The 20,527-nt window shown below is 41.8% G+C and overlaps 1 protein-coding gene across 2 annotated transcripts; it reads right to left on the reverse strand.

Moving 5' to 3' along the window:
- Positions 1-852: 852 nt before the first annotated feature.
- tmem9 (transmembrane protein 9) lies at positions 853-3,963 on the reverse strand. Of its 2 annotated transcripts, none has more exons than XM_020088730.2 (6): positions 3,821-3,963; positions 3,568-3,692; positions 3,306-3,397; positions 3,054-3,162; positions 2,542-2,673; positions 853-2,289 (listed from the first exon to the last, which is right to left on the reverse strand). In XM_020088730.2, the coding sequence occupies exons 2-6, from the start codon at positions 3,658-3,660 to the stop codon at positions 2,149-2,151; spliced, it is 567 nt and encodes a 188-aa protein (XP_019944289.1). In that variant the 5' UTR covers positions 3,661-3,692; positions 3,821-3,963; the 3' UTR covers positions 853-2,148. The 2 variants fall into 2 exon arrangements, with proteins under 2 accessions (XP_019944289.1, XP_019944290.1); XM_020088731.2 differs by having other exon boundaries at positions 3,568-3,714; positions 3,821-3,930.
- Positions 3,964-20,527: the final 16,564 nt, after the last annotated feature.

The raw sequence follows: 20,527 nt of genomic DNA on the forward strand, positions 1-20,527 counted from the left end.
AGCAGCAGTGGCAGGCGAGAGCACAAAGGCAAGGAGAGACAGTTTGGGGGGGGTCTTACAGACATCACATAACCTCACCAGCCGCCATTTCAAAACATATTGATACCTCTACATATTGTTCTAGGGTTAAACCTTAAACTGTGAAAAGAAAGTGAGCAGAGAACAGGGAAGAGACAGTGTCTGAATCCACTGTGCAGGTTTAACTCAGTGCTAAAACTCTGACAAGTTTTGGATTAAAGCAAGAAACCAAGAACATGAAATGAGTAAGAGACTACTTATGATGATCCTCTTCAGAAATGTACACATTCACAAGTTTCTTTACATGTTGTTGATTTCTCCATTAAAATATAAAGATCATAGATCGGTTTAATACATGTACTGTATTATGTAATTATAAGAAAATATGGGTTTTATTTAATATATTTGTCAAGAACAATAACTAATCGAGTGTGTCAAATTTTCCTCAAAGGAATTTCTAGTCCACAATTCGACCACAATTTTCTTTCTTGCACAAACGCAAAATGTGTTCACGTCATTAGGATGCAAATTAAATTAAAGTAAATCAAATGATTTATCTCACAGCCTTAAGGAAATTAGTCTGAATGTGGCTTTGGGAATAAAAAGGTTAATGTTGCATAAAACATATTACTGCTGTTTTCACAACAGCTGAAGAAAAAACTGAACAAATGTGGTGAATAATTTGATGATAAACCAGCTTTTCTCATGTTCACTCTAAACAGGTGACCCTCATAATGTGTGCTCTGTTGCCCCCTAGTGCCAATAAACAGTAGCAATGATTCCAGCAGTGGAAACAACCAAAATAATAATTCATCCGAGGCATGAATACAAATCTTACATTCAAGTGTTTTTTATTATTATTTCACATCAAGCCAAACATATAGATATGAGCACTGAAATACTCTGTTGATGCTAGAAATTAATAAATATAATTACAAAACACTGATACCACTGATGTGAAATCATACACAACTCAATCAAAAACACTTGATGAAATAAAGCTTCACAGATAAACAAATAAAATTCAGTTTGTATTAAGCATGATGTAACGTATGTCAGTGTACCTGTCTTATTTAAGCTTCAGTAGTAAAATGTAAAGGAGAACTTACAACATAGTGATGCACATGACGGTCGTTCAAAGACCTCCTGATTCGTACTTCACCGCATTATCAGCAGCTCTACTGGTTCTGGTTATTCTCCACTGGCAGAGAAGTGATTCATTTGAGTTTGAACTTAAAGCTCTGTTAAATGCCCCGTTCTCCATATCTATCCTTGCATTGAAACGTATGTTCCAGCTAGACTGCAAAACAGAGAGTGTAAACGTGGCCTTGTGTTTAACTCAGTGATCAAAAAGTTCAGATTCAGTTAAATTCAATGTAAATGATTAAAGGTAAACAAACTTTTACCCAGTGGATGATATACAGTATGTGCAGATGTTGGGTAGAGCGTACCGTCTGTTACATTTGGCAAGATGAGGAAAAAAACGACCTTTAAGAGCCACATGTGCACTCTGTGTTGTGATACATTTGCTTATACAAGGAGAGAAAGAGCGAAGGAACGTGAAATTACAAATCCCAAAATGTACAAGCCTTTACTCACATTAATAGTGCAAATGATAACAAATACGCCCAGTTAAAATATGAATAAATTATTATTTTAAATTATTATTATTAGTACCAAATTATGACATGTGCGATGCTTGGCAATAGCACAGATGGGGTTCGATTTCTACCTCATCAGCAAAACGGATCATTCAGAAACACAAAGCTTTACCTGTTCAGAGGTAACATCATAATTTATGCTACAAGAAGAAATGCTTAATATAATAATATATCAGCAAGGAGCTGATAAAAAGTACCATGAAGAAGCTTAAAGCTTTTCAGAGTCTGGCTCAACAGACAAGAAAAGTTCTTACTATCAAGACATTCCATATATAGTAGTCGTTAAGAGTGTGCAAAATGTAACTTAGCCTATAGCGTTGCAGCTAATAAATAGAAAATATCTGCTTGTTAGATCAGTGTGTTTAAGCGTTTCTTAGTGAGGAACGTGAGAGTGGAGTTAGTAATAGTACAGCTGGTTCCAGTGCACTGAGCCAGATGAAGGTACCTGTTCTAAACATCTCCGCAGGGTTTAACTAAGCAACTTGTGACGGTCAAAAACAGTCTTGCGTTGTTCCTGGACCTGTTTTTTCCAGCGCTGCTGTGCTCCTTCAACCCGCTCCAGCACTGTGTTCGCTTTCGCCTGGCTGCTGACCACCTGCGGACGCATCTCCTGAACATACGCACAAAAAGAAAAAAAATTAGCTCAAGGTCATCCCATTTAACTGACATTAAAGACATGTGTGTAGTGTGGGTGTATAGAAGGCCACTGTATGAGATTAGGCTGCATCAACTTGTTGCACGCTCTCGTGGCCTTCACATAATAACACAGCATTGAAGGTCCTCTCTAAAGTGACGACAAATGATTCCCTCTAAATCCTGCAGAGGGGCCCTTTGAACAAATATGTGCTGTTTGAGTTGTTACCTCAGAGTCCTCCTCATTGTGCAGGGGCTGGGTGTAGGGGTCATGTTTGCGGATAAGAGGATCAACCAGCAGCAGAAACAGCATGTAGAGCAGTAGTGCACCCACAACAGACAGGTAAATGATGATGGTTACCTGAGATTGACAGGATAAAAAAACATTTAGAAAGACTGACAGAATGTGAAGCTGACACTCTGCCTACACGCTCGCTTGATCTCTGCTCTGCACACTGGCAGCCAATCACAGACTGGGAGAAAGCAACTCAGACTGTCTGTTTACGTCCAATCAGGCAGCTTCCACAAGAAACAAGCAAGTTTGTTGAAACAGTAATGTATGAAAATAGAAGCGGAAGGTACTGTCTGCAAACACTGACACTCCTGCATGTTTTTATTATATTTTATCACATTTTTTCAAGGACAATGATTAAACAGACTTTATAAAGTTTGACATTGTTGTGAGACATGACATTACAGTGAGGACGAAGACACAAAGATGTGGACAAATGTCCTCGGTACCTTGATGGTGTTGCTGCTTCGCTCCTCGTACTTGCACTCACACAGCAGGCAGTACGCCTCGACATCATGACCAGGCACCGGCATAGGCTCCACTACATGAAGGCAGTTACTGTAAAACACACGTGCAGAGACTAGTGACCATGTGTTCAGCCTCAAACACTTCATCCCCCCCCCCCCAGTAATGAGCGAGCTGTCATGTTTTTGGGTGAAGTAAGCCTTTACACCATATGCTGAGGTTAGGATTTCTCTTACCAATCCTTCTGGGACACATTTCTGTTATATATGTGGCCAGTGATGTTCCTGTATGGAGGGCAGATGCATTTGCAGCGAACATCTTCAAAGTTCTGCAATAAAAGAGGAAATTAAAAAAATGTTCTCACTTCACTGTTTACTTCAACTAAAACACGAACACAACGACCCCCTCAGTGGAGCTCAAACACACAAGCTAACATTACTTTACATGAGAGGAGACCAGAGGAACACACGGAGGGAAATGGATGATGCAGGTTTTTACCTTCGCCTGCGTGAAATCAACCAGATTGAGCAGAAACACGGTCACGACTGCGACTTTAACAAAGGTCCAGGATCCAGCTCCACCACACGACATCTTCCCAAAGACAAGAGCTCTGCAGCACGGCTCTGCCACAACACAACAGACAGCCTGGTTCACACGCACATCACAGACATCAACCGACCACCAATCACCTGTACTGCGATAACAGAGGAGACAGACTGACTTTAGATCAGCTAGAGAATGAGTAACTTACGGTGTGTTAGGAGCTGAAGCTTTAGATTTGTCTTTTTTCGTTGCACTGTTGTTTTGGAACGCAAATTAATTGTCAGCCTCCTTCTTCCGGGTTTCGTCACATTCGATGGCAATGCGCAACCCCCTACACTGCCCCTGATTGGTTCGGATTTGAGCAAGAAGAGTAATCATTGGGTAGGATTAGAGATCAGTTTCACTGTGAGCCAATCAGAGGGTAAGGGCGGGTCTTCTTCCAACTCTGGTGCAGGAAACAAATATTCCTGCAGCGACACCTACTGGACGGAAATATAAAATCATCATCATGATTACATTGGTTTAGTGTTACTCTGCTTCAGGACATCTATCTATCTATCTATCTATCTATCTATCTATCTATCTATCTATCTATCTATCTATATATCTATCCATCTATCTATCTATCTGTCTGTCTGTCTGTCTGTCTGTCTGTCTATCTATCTATCTATCTATCTGTCTATCTATCTGTCTGTCTGTCTGCCTATCTATCTATTTATCTATCTGTCTATCTATCTGTCTGTCTATCTGTCTATCTATCTATCTATGACAGAGGAATGTGTGACTCACCAGAACAGTGTCTCTGTCAGTTAACACTGTCAATTTCCGTCCCCTTGCTGGGATATGAAATGTAAGCCCTGACTTCTTGACCCGATCAATATCTCTATTTCCTGGTAATCCTGTTTTCACATCTGTCTGTATTGTAAGATACTCATACCTTTAATACGCCAAAGAAATCAATGGCTCACAAATTCAACCTGAACCTCTTGCGCTGGTGGTCGCAGAGATCAATTGAGACCGTGGTTATTTCTCTAATGAGCTGTGATATCAGTGTGAACAGCACAACCCCATCCTCTGTGTAACCCCAATCATCCATGTGACCCTTCATTCAACCATTTCAAATAACAACAACACTGACAACAGCTTTATTTTCTTTATATAATATGAAGGTGTGGGATATAGATTTCAGTTTATGTTTCTAATATATTTTCTGGTTATAGGTACATTTGCTTTAACCACACATGAAATGGAGTAGAAGAATGTTGGGATGTTTGTTACAGTGCAATACGTTAATGAATATTAATATGAGACTATAAGAAGGTACTCAAGTGGAACATAGGTGGTGCTGAATCGAATAATAATAACAGTTTTAAACAGAAAAGAGGGCATGGAAATATTGTATTATATATAACAGTATTTGAATGATTAGAGATATGGTTTTAAAGAGTTGTATTAAATTGCCAATTTGTTTCGATCTCAGGTAAAAAGGAGATGATTGCTGTTATATCTGGAAACCAGATGTTTGTATTAGTGAACAGGACAGATATGTTGTCCTCTGTTTGTGCCCAAGACTGAAAATTGACAGCCATGAAAAATTGTTTTCAGTAAAGCTGTTCTGAAAATACTGATTACTCAGATTTTTTTCTGAAAGGTACAACAAAATCAACAAAGTGAAGTTTAGTAGAAACGATATCAATTGTAATAATCATTACCATTGTAATAATTACCATCATTTTATACATATTCAGGTTGATAACTCTCTTCAGTTTGTTACATGTGTGAGTCCACTGACGTTCTCTCACTCCTGTCAGTGTAAGCCACTCACAGTTCTATGTCTTCTCTGATGCATGACTGCTCTTTACACCCCTGGGCCAATTACAGCATAAATGACACGGACCAAAGGTCGATGCCCATTCTCATTATCAGCTCAGAGCTCTCATGAAGAAGAAAAAAGGTGATTCAGATGTATAGCAAAAAAAAAAAAAAGATTAATTTGAAACAGGAAAGAAAGAAATCTAGTGACCTTATATAAAATGGTTTATCAGCTCCAGACAAAACAATAATTCATGCAGATGGATGCTTTGACAGATGTTTTGACTGTGGACTGTCCACACGTCATGATTATAAAACAGCAAAGGAAAATAATACATAATGGAAACACTGCAGAGAAATCCACCTCATAAACAAGCTCAGAAGATGTCAAGCTCTCTAATTTATCAAGGTACCTGATGGTATTGACTGAATCACATTATTCAAAGCATTAATTTTCATGAGACTGAGCAGTGGGCAGTTTGCCCACTAGGAGATGCTATAAGGCCCGAGGCAAGACAAATAGAAATCAGACCTGCAGACTTAAGGATACTTGGGGAGGTGATACAATGTAGGTGGACATGTAGCGTAAAACAAGATTGAACATGTTTTTAACAATCTGCAGCTGAAGCTACGTTTTAAGCGTGTTAAACAACCCCAAATTTTCTTTATTATGAAGGGAATTTGATAAAGAGCAGAATACAGAATACTTAGAGCCCTTTAGTGTGCAAACAGTTGTTTAGATACTGTGACTAAATGTTGTGTGTGGTTTATAGCATCCAAATAAAGTCATACATGACCTGCAGGAGGAAGATAAGTGTTTCTGTCCGTATTCTTCCATTTTCTATACACACCTCAACCTTTCAGCTTGGCTCTTTTTGACCTTTATCTCATCATCTGCAGAGTCTTTTTGCTCTCAACCCTTCCTCTGTATTATGCTTTTGTAGAGAGCACTGTTTGAATAACAAGACTATCTCTGGAAACCCCCCACTCCTCTCCTCTCCTCTCCTCTCCTCTGCTAACCTCTTGGCTGAAGCAATGCATTGTGGGCAGCTGGACTACTCTAATAGACACGTGGTAATTACAGTAGTGGGAGGCAGCAGACAGTGGTGGTCCAGGGACAGCACAAAACTATAAATCACGACTCCTGGTTCCGCCCTCCTGAGCGTAGCCGATCACGCTCAACCAAAAAGCAATTCTGCCAACATGTGTTTGCACATTTGTCTTCATCAGCCACTGGCTTGTTTTGGGCCCCTGCAACTGAATTTTTCTCTCCTGTGGTAATCAAACATGGACTACTTCTCAAGTGCTTTTGCTTCCAAGTCCGCTATATTACAGTAAACTCAACAATTAGCCACACTTGAAATGCAGCAACAAAATTACTCTACATAAGCAAAAAGCAATATCATGAACTGTTGAAGAGGATATTATGTTTTTACTTTGAACATCATCAGCTGCTGAAACAAAAAAGAAATAAAAAAATACTACTTGTGAGACTGGCAATCAAACCTCAGTAAACAATCAGCACATTTCCTGTTAATGTTTCTTTTTTTGGAGATTGCATGAGATGCTTCCAGGAGAAATGTCTAAATCAAAGAGGTGCAATAGGAAAGGTGTGAGAAAAAGCAGGCAGCGGTGGTGACTCAGAGTACAGTGTGTGTCCTCCCCTGCTTTATCTGTATGGACAGCTGCCTGTCAGCCAGCTGAGCCCATGCAGGGGAGAGGTGTCTGCTGAGGAGCTGGTGTCAGCAAGGTGAGAGCAGAGCCCGGCTACACTGAGCCGAGCTGAAATGGATGCAGAAGAGAGCGCGTCTCCTGCCTCTGAGGGACACAGATTTTCAGTGAGGAAACAGAGACTGCTGGAGCAGGAGAGACTCAGCCAGACAGAACATGAAAGCCAAGAGCGGCCATGACACATGATGGACACAAACGCAGGAAGAGAAGCTGCCTCCTCCTCCTGCTCCCCCTTTCTCCCTGCTTGCTATTCTCCTTCAGAAACAAGACCTCTGTAAAAAGGGGGAAAGAGGGAAAGGGAGAGATGATACTTGAATCACAGAGGCCACCGGTTGAACTCTGCCCCCCTGTAATGTGTTGGCTTTGATGATGCCCGAAATGTTTAGAGGATGCAGGGAAGCTTCAAAGAGAGCTGCATGGGCCAATCATAGAATCGTGGCATGTTGGTAGGAAAAAAGAAAACAACAAGCTGCCAGAAATCCACATGCATCTTTCAAGAGAGACCAGGGGTCAGGCAAGAAGACAGCTGAAAACAATAGCGAGAAATGAAAGGTGACATGAATTGAGAGGTAGATAAATAGCTGCAGGGGAGGAAGGAAGTATGTGGTTGGTATAAAAGGATGTGATGTAGGCTTTGGTCTTGGAAAAGCTGCCAGTTGGTCTAACGAGACTTGGCAGGCCAGTCAATAGACTGTCAGCTGTTAATGCCCACATTCCAGTGACACCAACACTCAGTTTAAAACTGATTAATATATCTAGTGGTGCATAGAATCCTTAATAATAAAATGCTACACACAGGGATGACAATGAGGAAAACAAAAGAGATGCAGGTTTTGTCACGCGTGGCTCAACAAAATGGACCTATAGAGAAATCTGATATGACACTTCTTTCTGTGTCAGCTGCCTCAAAGAATAAGGGGAAACACGCTAAGGGATCAAAGGTCACACAGAGCTGAGGGGTTTGTCTGACAAAACACGCACAGATCATAAAATATTGTTAAATTTAATCCTTTGGAGCGAGACCTGGACCGTGGATCCTCCTGTCTAAGGTGGGGGTGGGAGTGTTATTGTGGTAGATGGACAGTGAATAGGATGGTGTTGATTCACAGTAATCTAGTCGATGCCACCGACCCCTTACTTTATCTCCACTTATTCCCTTGCTGTTTCCGTTTGTGATCCACCTGCCCCAGCTGCAGGCCACATCTGCAGGCATGATAGATTTCATCCACTGGGGCCTCTGCCTCTAAATGCCACTGTGAATTACTTTCCTCTTTTTCGGCATTTGCTGCAATCTGACCTGGCAGCTCAATGGTGAGCCACAATGGATTGCCCCCGGCGCTTTTTACAAACACAAAGGTAAGCTATAACACCTAAGATGTAGATAAAAATGCAGTATAAATGCAGGTAACCATCTTTTTTTAAGTCAGACATTGGTGCTTTTCTTTCTCTATGAAATATTCTACCTCTCTGTGCTTGCAGTGAATCAGATGTAAACAGGGGGGTCTAAGACCAAACTTGTCATCTCACAGCTTCAAAAATCAATAGAACCCACTTTCCCCCTCTATTCTGAACACGTGTGGAGCGAGATTCAGCTGACTGGGCCTAAGAAGGAGGCAGGGAAACAGAAAGAGGTGTCAAGGATGCAGACAGAAAGGAAAGAAAGGATGAGAGGTAATAAAAATCAGAAAATAAGGGTTAATCAATTTATATTGTGAAATGACAGGTTGAAGGTAATGGGGTTGTTATGAAAAGCAGACATTTATCCTTGTACACTGGAAGTGAAACAGTGTTTACAGAATTAAACATTTATAATAAGAAAATTCGGTGATTACGTGTCTTGCCAAAAATAGCCTTCCAATTACTCTGTGCAAACAGAAGAAATAGTCTCTGCACAACTTGGTTACTGTGAAGTCTTTGGCTAATGCAGAGCAACAGGAGCACTGTTTCTGGACAGAGATACAGCTGTTGATCTTTTCAATGTTGAGAGCACAATTAACTAAAAATCCATCCGTTTGCATTGTCTTGTGGGAGAGGTAGGTATCTCAAAAGATAATGAGACACAAACTATCATTATAGCAAGATACCAGACCTACATAAAATGAATATAGTATATTTTTGTGGGCAGAGCTGTTGCATCACAGCAATAAGGTTCCTGATTTAAATCCAGGTTTGGTCGGGATTCTCCTCCTGTCTGTATGGGTTTTCTCCAATTCCTAAAGTCCAAAGACAAGCAGATTGTGGTTAGGTTGACTCTAAATTGGCTGAGGTGTAAACATGTGTGTGAATAGTTCTTTGTGTCTATATGTTGGCCCTGTCTATACTGGCGATCTGTCCAGGTTGTACCCTGCCTCTCGCCCACTGTCAGCGGGGATTGGCTCCAGCTCCGTCTGCAACCCTCAAAAGGACAAGTGGTGTGGATAATGGATAATGGATGGATCTCTTTTTGTAATGTGTAATCTGATCCCTCAGTGTACTCCATTTTATTTAGCATTGCACTTCTATAACATTCTCAAACCCATGATGGATTAGATGATTAGATTTTTAAAATGCATTGTGCAGAATTGAAATGCAGCAGAACCAGAGACATCATCTCGATTTTTATCTGATGCGTTCTTCTTCTCCCCTAAAAACAAGCTGGCCTCAAGCTGCAAGCCTTGAGCAGAGATGAGGAGCAGCTGCAGAGGAGACGTTCTTTTGAGGCGCTTCATCAGATTTCATGCAGCTCCCTCTTGAGCAACATTTATACAACTTTCTTTTTACATGTGCATTAGTATTAATGTGTGGACTTCTCCTTTATGTGACAGTCAACTTGCTGCACAATCACTACAAGTCTACACCTTGATGAATGTGGGGCAGTGCAATATTTAAAATATCAAATTTCTTTTAAATGCAGAGACTTTCCATTATCTTATTTGCAATAGTCACACTCTATCATGTGTTTTATTTTTTATGAAGAAATTCCTTTGCATCGATTAAATTTGCATAATCTCTTACACTGCTTTTTACTTATATGCATCTTATCTCACTTTGTCTCTGGTCCTTATTGACTTTATCAGTGTGGGCTCTCACTTAAAGGCGGAGTGGAGAGGCTGTTTAACAGTCCTGAGAAAAGCAAGACAACAGGATTGTGAAAAGACAAAAGAATCAGAGTGAGAGAGAGAGAGAGAGTGAGAGAGAAAGGAAAAGACAGAGAGCCATGATAGGGTGGGGTTAGAGGGAGACGCTCCACTGCCTGGCTGACAAACAGAGGGTCCCTCCAGAGCCAGGCAGATGAGAAGGAGAGGAGGAGAAAGGGAGAGGGGCGAGAGAGAAAAGGAGGGGAATTTGATGTGGGCAGTCAACCCCGCCACCCTCCAACAGCCTTCCCTCTCTACCTCCATCCCCCCAGCAGAAAATCCATGCCTGCTCTTAGTATTCCTCCCATCTCTTGTGAAGGCTCTGCGAAGGGAAAGCAGACAAGTGGATGGCGAGTGAGGCCCAGGCCAGCCGTGTGTGATGCTATCTGGGAGTTTTTTTTTTTTCCTCCCCTCTCCTCCTTTTAGGATGGGGTGTTTGCTCAGGGTTGACAGGACAGACAGAGTCACTTCCACCAGAGATACTTCCTCCATGTACGCCCATAACCCGCCCTCAGTTTTTAAACCTGTGGATCAGGTTTACTCTGTGGACCACCTGATCTCAGACCTGGACATGTTAGTACTGATGTGATTAAACAACCAGTGCAAGTACAATGTCCTCTTGATAGATGGTGCACTATCAATTCACCGTGTTCACTTCAGTCTCATGTTGATCTACTGTAAATATGAACTAGGCCTGCTGCGGATCAACTGAATGACCACCTGTGTGTGTGTGCATGTGTAGCCTATTCCAAGGTGATATAACCATGGTGAACATTTTCTATAACATATACCATAAAATGTTTGAATTGATTTTCTACTTTACACTTTGCCCTTTACTTCCATTCATTTCAAATCTGTAAGAAAACTCTACTTGTTAAACTTCACTCTTAAAAGGTCTTCTGTCACAAAGAGCACTGAATCACATGCTTTACATCGATGAAGGGAAACAGGTGAATAAAGCAGGGAAGAGTTTTCTGACCTATAGGACCTTCACATAAATGTAATCTCACTGTTTGTCCTCACAGTTTTTTTTAATTTGGCTGGAACTAGTTAAAATTTTGGTGATGGCTTCCATTAGAAATTTTGTTCTCGGCAGGCAACTAATAGATATAGGTGGACCAATTCTTCAGCCATGCTAGTTGCATTGCTAAATTGACAGCATGGTATTGACAGCCTGTCAGTTGGTCACTTTACCACTCAGGACTAGATGAAATGTCTCAACATTAAGATTGATTGTCATGACATTTTGTTCAGACAGTTACAGACATACATGATCTCCAGGGATATGAATCCTGATCACTTTGATGATCTACTGATTTTTTTTTCTGTTGTGCCACCATGAGGCACATTTGTGTTTAGAATAAAATTTGTGAACACTATTGAAAGAATAACCATGACATTTGGTTCACCCTTCAGGATAAGTTGTAATATATTTGGTGATAACACTTTTCATCTTCCTGCATCATCAGGTCAAATATGACTATTATACTTTCATTTATGATCAAATACAACAAAATGTTTATCAGCTTCTGCTACATGCACGCTATTTTATTTTTGCACGCCAAGACTAAACAAAAATAGAAAAAGTGGTAAACGTTATGCATGCGACACATCAGCATGTTAGCACTCTGACTTTAGATTGGAGCTCAAAGCTCATAACAGAGCTGCTTGCATGGCTGCGATCAAACGTAACACCACACAATACCTCTGATGAAATAGAAAGGTGAAAAATTGTCGAGAGGGACTGATTTCCTATCTCGTGGGGAATCTCTAACTTCACCACGTTTCCGTACAATGTAATATAATATAATATAATATAGAGTAATTAATCACTGCCTGGAAAAGTATGGAATTTGTTTGAAAATCTTGAGAAATTGTCAGTGTGATAAACAGACCGTAACATCAGCAGTAGTATAAACTATGCAACATGAAATTAAAATGTTGTGGTCTTAAAATGAATGACAAAACCACCTCTCCTCTATTGTTTGTGTCTGTGTGTGTGTAGAGGCCAGCATCATGTATGCAAAAAGGCAATGTTACTAAAGTTGCCTTGTTAAAGTGATAATTTCATCTTTAACTGCATTTACACAAAGTCCACCACTGTTCTCTGACAGGACATAGTGTAACTGATCCCCCGTGTGCCTATAATCCCCATTACTACTGCTGCACCATGACTGCAAATCCAAAGACGCACAAAGCTTTGTTGTCCGTAGCATCCTCTTCCAAAGTAGCCGGTTTCTCTGTCACCTTGAGCCCGGTTCGTCATGCCTGTGTGATCACTCTAAAGGTCACAGCTTGTAGCTACTGTCATTAGCTGTCACTCTTCCGCACTCCCTCCTACTCCCTGCCTCTCCCCTCCTTCAAGTCGCTCTCTGTCACGCATTTTTTTCTCTTTGGCTCTGGAAGACAGATCAAAGTGGCATCCTTAGTCGGACTTTGAAGGTTAAGAAAAGTGAGAAGCAATCCCGCTGCAGAATGAGCCTGCTATGGGTCTTTGTGCATGTGTGTTATCTGATGTCCAGATGTGCGGCGAGCGGAGACAAGTTGATCAAGGTAGCTCTGCTGGGAGCCGAGTATCTTTGAGCATCACTGCGACAGTGCGCCTGTTGCAATTACAGTTGTGTTATGGATATCGGAAGATCCACTGCCTGAGGGGTAAAAAGAAAAATGTGTTTTCCAATACTCCAGCTGCTAATGAAGGCCTAATATTTAGAATTCGTTAAAACAGAATACTTTCATTTTTTCTCAGGGAGAACGCTAGCACACATTGTTTCCTGAATTCCTGAGTGTTTAACAGACTAAATTGTCTATGAGAATGTCTCTAAATGAATATGAAGGAGAAAAGTCCTCCAAATGATAGTGTGAGACAGTAACAATGGGTCTTGAATTCCACCACACACAGCGTGACCACGTGGTTAATGTTTGAGTGAGAGGACGGAGGGGAAAAAATGAATGAGTAAAGAGACAGCAAACACAGGTGTGGTGTTTTATCTGTTGGGGAGGTGAGGGGTAATCACTGCAAACTTTAATCAGTTCAGATCAATTATTCATGGTCAGGGGCCTGGCGAGCTGATTTCTAAAATGCCCCTTCTCTCTCTCTCTCTCTCTCTCTCACTGACAGCCCTGTATGAATTATTCAGACTGCATTTACACAAAGAACTCCATCTCTGATACCTGATCAGTCAGTTAGAAACATTATGCAACAGGGAATGTCAATTATAAATGGGGAAATGGGTCTCCTGGTATGCGTACAATGTAAAAGCAAAACAAAGCTACTCAAGGAGAAGCAAGAGGATAACACGAACACTCTTGAAGAACCCAAAACTTCATGGTCTTGGGAGGATTGTTATTCATTGAGGAAGGAGTCCTCAGCTTTAATGGGCTCAACCAAAGTGAAGATTGTTCCTGCGCTGTGCCTCCTCTCATCATCCATCAGTTTATCTATTTGTTAAGTGAACTCCATTAACAATGTACGCTGTATTAAACCGGACATCCAACCCCACTCCATTATCAAGCTTTAATCATTTCTCTTCCAACTTCCTCCTCCTCCTACTCAGAGCGATGCTACTGCCTCATTTTCATCCTCATCAAATCCCCTTGTCCCTTCCTTCTGCAGGTCTGTCACTGGCTGCCACAGGCTGTTTGTAGTCAGATTAAAACCCTAGTGCCGGTGTATGAGCACACACTCTTGTACCTCAAGGCCAGGACTATATGCGCCTGCCACCGCAATTAGCTCTCCTTTCCCCGGCCATCTTTCCACAGGGTCGCCCTATTCCTCCTGCTAGGTGTAATGTCTCTGATCTGAAATCAAGTCACATCCCATCATCTATCAGTAGCTTAAAATACGTCTGCAAAAAAATCCTTATATCCACATTGATACAATGATACTTAAATGTTGGACAAGATGCATATGGAGCTGTGCCAAACGTAATGCAATTAATCAGTTAAAGGTTCAGTGTGTAGAATTTAGTGACATCTAGTGGTGAATTTTTGTGTTGCAGTTGAATACCCCTCACCTCACCCTCCCCTTTCAAAAATGAAAGAGAACCTGTCGTAACCTTTAGTTGTCATAAAAACTCAAAAGGTGTTTAGTTTTTCCAGTTTGGACTATTGTAAAAAACATGGCGGCCTCCGTAGAGAGGACCCGCTCCTGGTGTAAATATAAATTATTTAAAATATAAAGGGCCCATTCTAGAGTAAAGAAAAAAACAATTTGTACAATTTAGAAACACACTAGTGAAAACATCACTAGGATTATTTTATATTCAAATCTGCCAATCGATCCCTTTCACCTAAATCTGACACACTGAACCTTTATTGTTGAGACAATTCAACCAAGCATCAATCTCATGGTGGAGGTAGAGACAAAGTTAAATTGAACAGGATACATTACACACACACACCAGTGTTCCAATATCAAAGTGATTAAGACAATAATCTGAATAAGTCACATCCAACAGCATTTACTGATTTAACCCAAATGAGATTATACTCTGAATAAGCAATAGTTGAATTGAGACATTGAGAGTATTCTGACCTTAGACACATTACATAAACATGTATAAGTTTAATTGCACTATAACGTCCTATTGAATTTTTTACAGCATTTTTGTGCTCAAATTAAGTAAATGCATATAAGACTATGTCACATAAAAATGTGATCACATAAAAGCAGTAAAAGGATAATAAAGAGAAATTAATATAATAATTAAATTATAATAATAATAATAAAATAAAAGGGGATAAAAAAACAATAAAAAAAAGGATAGTTGTTGAGGTACACTATTTCAGTCTAATCCAAAATGTTGGACTGACCGACCAACAAAAATGACCATTAGATAGACACAGCCTTCCAAGGAGCCATGTTGCTGGAATTGGCTAAAACACATGACAAAACATAAAGCGATTACAGCATCTTGCTGCCTCATTACAAGACATTGTGGGATATGCAGCCCCAAAAAGACTGAGAACCTACTGGAACAAGGACAGAGGAGGATGAGAGTATGGGTGAGAAGCAGTGGTCAGGTGGAAAAAAAGCAGATCAACAGACGGTGGAGAAATGAGAACGTGTAATTCTTGCTCGGCACAATTTATCATGCCATCCCTGACAGCCACCAACCATAAGTCATCAGACTATCACTCTCCATAATTTGCAGGGATCTCTCGTGTCCTCCCTTCCCCTCTGTCTGTCCTTGTAATGCATTCCCATGACACGCGGTCAAACCACATGCCTGTTGACACTCTAAGCTCTTCATAAATGCAGTGCAACCACACCAGGTTTGACTTGACTGATTGTACTGCTGCGGTGCATGACAACAGGTTACAGCGAGGTGGAGAGAGAAAAGCAAGATGTGCCGTTCATTCCTCCTGGTGTGTCTTTGCGATCCTGCATCTCACCGGCTAGACTAATGGGCTATCACAATTGACATCTCCATGGGAACATCCCACTGCATCACTAATACACAATTCGCTGCTGTTTGCTTACATTCCAATAATATTCCCTCCCTGTACTGTGGAGACATTCAGAGTCAGCTGTGGTTGTTTTTGTGTTTCTGCATCTTGGATATCCACACGTGCAGTTCTATAAAGACCAAAGATCAATGCCAATGTTGTTAGTAGACAACAATTGTGCAGCATAACCATGGATAAGGATGCAATCATTATTTATATACAAATCTTGACTGCATGAAAGAAGTGAAAGGTAATTGAAAGAAAGATGTGAGCGACCTGATCATGACCGAAAGAAATTATGGGCCAGATAAATGTATCATTTCTCTGACAGCATGTGTCTTGGTTCGGAGAGCTGGTCAGTCCATTCATCCTCGTCATGTTGCTGTCAGAGCCCAGCGGCAGACGAGTGATGACCACTCTTGTCAGACCAAACGCTGTCTGTCTCCGTCTGAATGATAGAAGTGTAGTTTGTGTCTGTGCGGAAGGAGGGGGGGGATCAATTTCTCTCACTCTGCCCTCTACGTCTCCACGCCTTTCCTTGTCATACCTTGGAATTCACTGTATTCTCACCTCCCTTGAAACAGAGGATTTTTATGTTTTCCCCCACCACTATCTGAATGTTAATCCACACCTTTCATACATAGGCAAGATTCTCCCTCTGACATCTGTCCCTGCTGTGTGTCACTTCTTGACCTTTTCTCTGTACGTGTGTCCATCATCTCTTTTGTCTGCGACTGTTGGCTTGAATGATCATGTGTGCGATGCGTGTTTGTTTCACGGCGCGGCACAGGAGGGGATCGCCGCCGACTTGGGGATGCTGTGAAAATGTCATTGTTTGGTTGTGCTCTGCTTTATGACACAGTTTATACAGCGCCGATGATTTCTCCCCCCCCCCAGAGTGGCCTTCTGCTTTGTCTGCCTGGAATCAGGAACTGTAAATAAGTGGTAATGGGAGTGAATCGGAGGGGAAGTCAGCCAACGTCTTTCTGTCATCACTTTAGAAGGTGGCGACCCCAAAGCGCGGTGGCACAGAGCTGCTAAATTATTCAGGCTGTGTCTCAAGCCCTGATCTCTGGAGAAGACGGGCCTGTGATTGCTGGGAGCGGACTGACTGACATTTGCACATGAAAATCGCCTCTGTTTCCCCCAAACACCCATTTTGCAGAGAGAAAACAGTGGAGGGACCCTGGTTGTGTGTGAGAGGGCTGTGGGTGGTGAGTGGTAGCACTGAGGGGTGGGAGGGTTGATGGAGGGTGGTGTAATTAGAAGAACACCGCTGCCTCAAAACCTCAACACACAGCAGTGGAGGCATTACTTCCTAACAATCTGACTTGGCTGCAACTCCTAGAGAAACAAACTATAGGAGAAAAAAGTTCTTCCGTGTGATGAAACTGCAGTTCTGGGTAAATGAATATCCTAAACGTGTCAATATAATGAGCATGAAAGCAGCTTGAAAATTGGAGTGGCAGAGCAGGACCTAGGGGACTAGCTGACTCATAAATCATCTTTCTGAGTGGGGTCAAGGGCCATTTGACTGAGACATGAGCAGAAATGTGATTATAGTTATGGGAATATTTTCTCACCGATAATGCAATAATGCCATCTGCACACCCCAGCATGCATATTGATTAAACGCCAGCATTTTGTGTACAAAGAAACACAGGATTTCTGCGATCAATGCAAAAAGGAGGCAAAGTGTTCCAAAAGGCCATTGCATGCTATCTCAGAGAACGGTTGAACATGCTTGTAATGATGCATCACACTGTGCAAGGTTTGGATGTGTTGCAAAGCCAGCAAAGAGACACAAGAATCCTTGCACAAACGTTTGTTTTATTGTAATTTCATATAATCTTCGGTAGGTCATCACAGAAACAGTCCGCACCAACCAAGTTGTTCAGTTATTTGGCCAATTAAAGCTGGAGAGCTTTTGATTAATCAGACTCCTTCGAGAGTGCAGTTAAAGTGAGCGAGCAGCAGAGGAGAGCTAGAGCGTCCCTCTGTATGCCGGACCATGTCTCTGAGCTGTAGGCGAGCGGGAGGAGGGATGAGGTGGGGTGGGGAGGTGCAGGCGGTAACTGGCCCTGCTGGGAGGGTGAACGCAGCTCGAGAAGAGGGGAGGGCGAGAGAAGACGGAGAAGGAGAGGGTGGAGCGTCAGACAGATGACAAATTGTGATTAATAAATGTGGTTCAGGACGGCAGTGTGCAGGGTTGTTATTAATAGAGAGAATTAGAGTGGCTGTGCAACTCAATCTGCACACTGTCACTCTGCATCAGGCCCCATAATCAGAACCTAATGAAACAGCGCAGCACCAGGATGTAGACACATCCACACTGGTGCACGCTGGTTACAAATGAGTGTACAGTAAACACACGGCCCAGGTAAGTCACAGGGTAAATACAGTGTGTCACATCAGAGTGCAAGAACAACGTGATGTGTGGATGAGTGGGTCTGAAGAAACAAATCCTCGTATTTATATTTGATTTATCCTCCTAAAAATATGGTTTATTTTCACTGTGGTGAGAGACCTCCATTTTTTTCATTTCTACTCCACAGTATAACCCACAGCAGCTGTATTTGAAGGGGTCAAACCAAATGCAAGTGTCAGCCTCATCAGGGATTCACATGTTTCTATGTACACGAGTGTAAAAATGCAGCAGTGTGGATTGTTTTTTTATTCTGCACCTTTTTCCTCAACATACAACACTTCCTGGTATTATCCTCACCCCCCAAATCACCTCTTTATACCCCTAATGACCTCAAAATTGATTAACAAGGCAGTAATCTACCTAGCAGAGAATGGGATTTTAATAGCTGGACTCCTGTCAGTGCTTACTGTGGCAGACGTGAGCAGTGGTCCTCCTGGGAGTGACGGCCCTCCGGCAGCTACGTGCCTCTTGAGGACGATCTGTCATCATTCTTCAGGGCTGATGCACAGTATGTGTTGGTCACACTCTCTGTGCTTGGGTGAATTGTGTGATGGTGCTACTACCTCAAAATAAAACAAAATGTCACACATACAAAACCTTTATATGACATGTGACACATATCACTGACTGTGGTACCTGAGACCTGCTACTGCTCTGCTTACAAGAGAGATCTGGCTTATTATTTGCCGTACATTTCATAAATAACAGGAAATGATTCGAGTTATTTGCTGTGGATGGCTGAGTTGAAGAATTAGAATGTCTTTAAGAAACTAACAGCCGTAACGGAATAGAAAAATAACATGAGTAATGTGGCCGTAAATAATTTCCTGCTCTTCTTCCACTTGTTTACACAGAACAGAAGAGAGAAAAGTTAGAGCTCGAATTATGCAGGCGTGTGCACAAAAGACAGAGATTTATTCTTGGTCCATCATAATATATGAAATTAATTATTAAACAAACTAATAACTCAAACAGCCCAGTGCTGATTCTCCTATGGCTCTTTTTTCTCTGTTGGTGACAGTGGAGGCTTAGCAATGAGTCAGTGACGTCAGGGCAAGTGAAATGATAAAAAAATTGTGCTGCATGAAAAAGACATATTTCATCAACATAATGCATGATGTTGAAACTTTAGGTGAGCTTGAATACTAAGGGGAACAAATGAAGAAGAGAATAGGGAGACAGGGAGACAGATAGCTGAGAGACATGCGCATAATTCAATATTAATCACCTCAGTAATATTTTAACAGGCTTTAAAAATCCAATCCTGAGCATATTGCCTCTGACTGTTGGCAATGATAATGTGCCCGATGCTGCTTAGGACCTCTGAGCACTGTTCTTGTGGGCCAGACTGACTGACCCGCAAACCTGCACTGACACAGCATTTAGCTTGATCCCTATACGCAGCACAGCTACACCAACAATCCCCTATGGAAATATCACAGGCCATCGCTCCCCAAACCTTCCACTGCCTCCACCTTAATTTCAAAATCCAAACCATCCCTGGGAAAAACCCACCTTAAAACTCAGCAATCATCCAGCTCTCCATGTCTGGTGGGATCACGAGGACTGATCCCCCTATTGCCAGACGCTGGTCATCACATCTGAGGAGAGAGGGGTCGCGGAGGTGGTGGTTGATGAAAAGACAGTCATCAATACTGTATGTAGACCTATTCGCCTTGCTCCCACAGCTTCAGCCATTAAAGTTTAAACTCACAGATGTGTGGTGGTCCCTGTCAGACAGTTGACACAGGATGGACTCCAAGGAAATTATGATATGAGCTAAGAAATCTGGCCAAAATGTCCCTGATATAAAAAGTTATCAGCAGTGAATGTGACTCGGTGGTAAAAATATTTCAGCTCACACAGCCTACATTACATCTACTGTCATTTTAGCAGAGAGCGAATGACGCACATGGTGCATCAACTCCATATGCAATTTTGTACATGTGTCTATGACTGTGCATGTGTGAAGGTGTATGTGTGTAAGGTTTTTAGGTAAAGGAAAATGAGCAGCATAACGTGTGGGGCAGGGTGTCTCACTAATGAGGCCGTAAAATTGTGGGATGCGAGCCACACACACACACACACACACACACACACGCACACACACACACACACACACACACACACACACACACACACACACACACAGGAGAACATTTAGTGTCCCTGCTCCATCCCTCACACCATCTCACTGAGGCTGCTTGTACTCAGTCACTCTCCTGTCCTCTCTTCCATACAGGAGATGAAAACATCTGCCTTCAATCGGCAACGCTTCGTCATTAAAAACATTTTGCCTCTAACCTCTAAGGTGAATGCCGAGGCTGCAACAAGAGACAGATTGGAAGCATGAGTGAAGCCTGTATATGGTTTTTGT

This window comes from Paralichthys olivaceus, chromosome 6, assembly GCF_024713975.1.
Source record: "Paralichthys olivaceus isolate ysfri-2021 chromosome 6, ASM2471397v2, whole genome shotgun sequence".
Taxonomy (NCBI): Eukaryota; Metazoa; Chordata; class Actinopteri; order Pleuronectiformes; family Paralichthyidae; genus Paralichthys; species Paralichthys olivaceus.

Excerpts from the sequence above, each read along its gene's own strand:
- tmem9 (XM_020088730.2), bottom strand. The coding sequence starts at position 3,660 with ATGTCGTGTGGTGGAGCTGGATCCTGGACCTTTGTTAAAGTCGCAGTC. Across the intron at positions 3,163-3,305 it reads AATGTGTCCCAGAAGGATTG|TAACTGCCTTCATGTAGTGG; the intron begins GTAAGAGAAATC and ends TGTGTTTTACAG. Across the intron at positions 2,674-3,053 it reads GAAGCAGCAACACCATCAAG|GTAACCATCATCATTTACCT; the intron begins GTACCGAGGACA and ends TGTCAATCTCAG.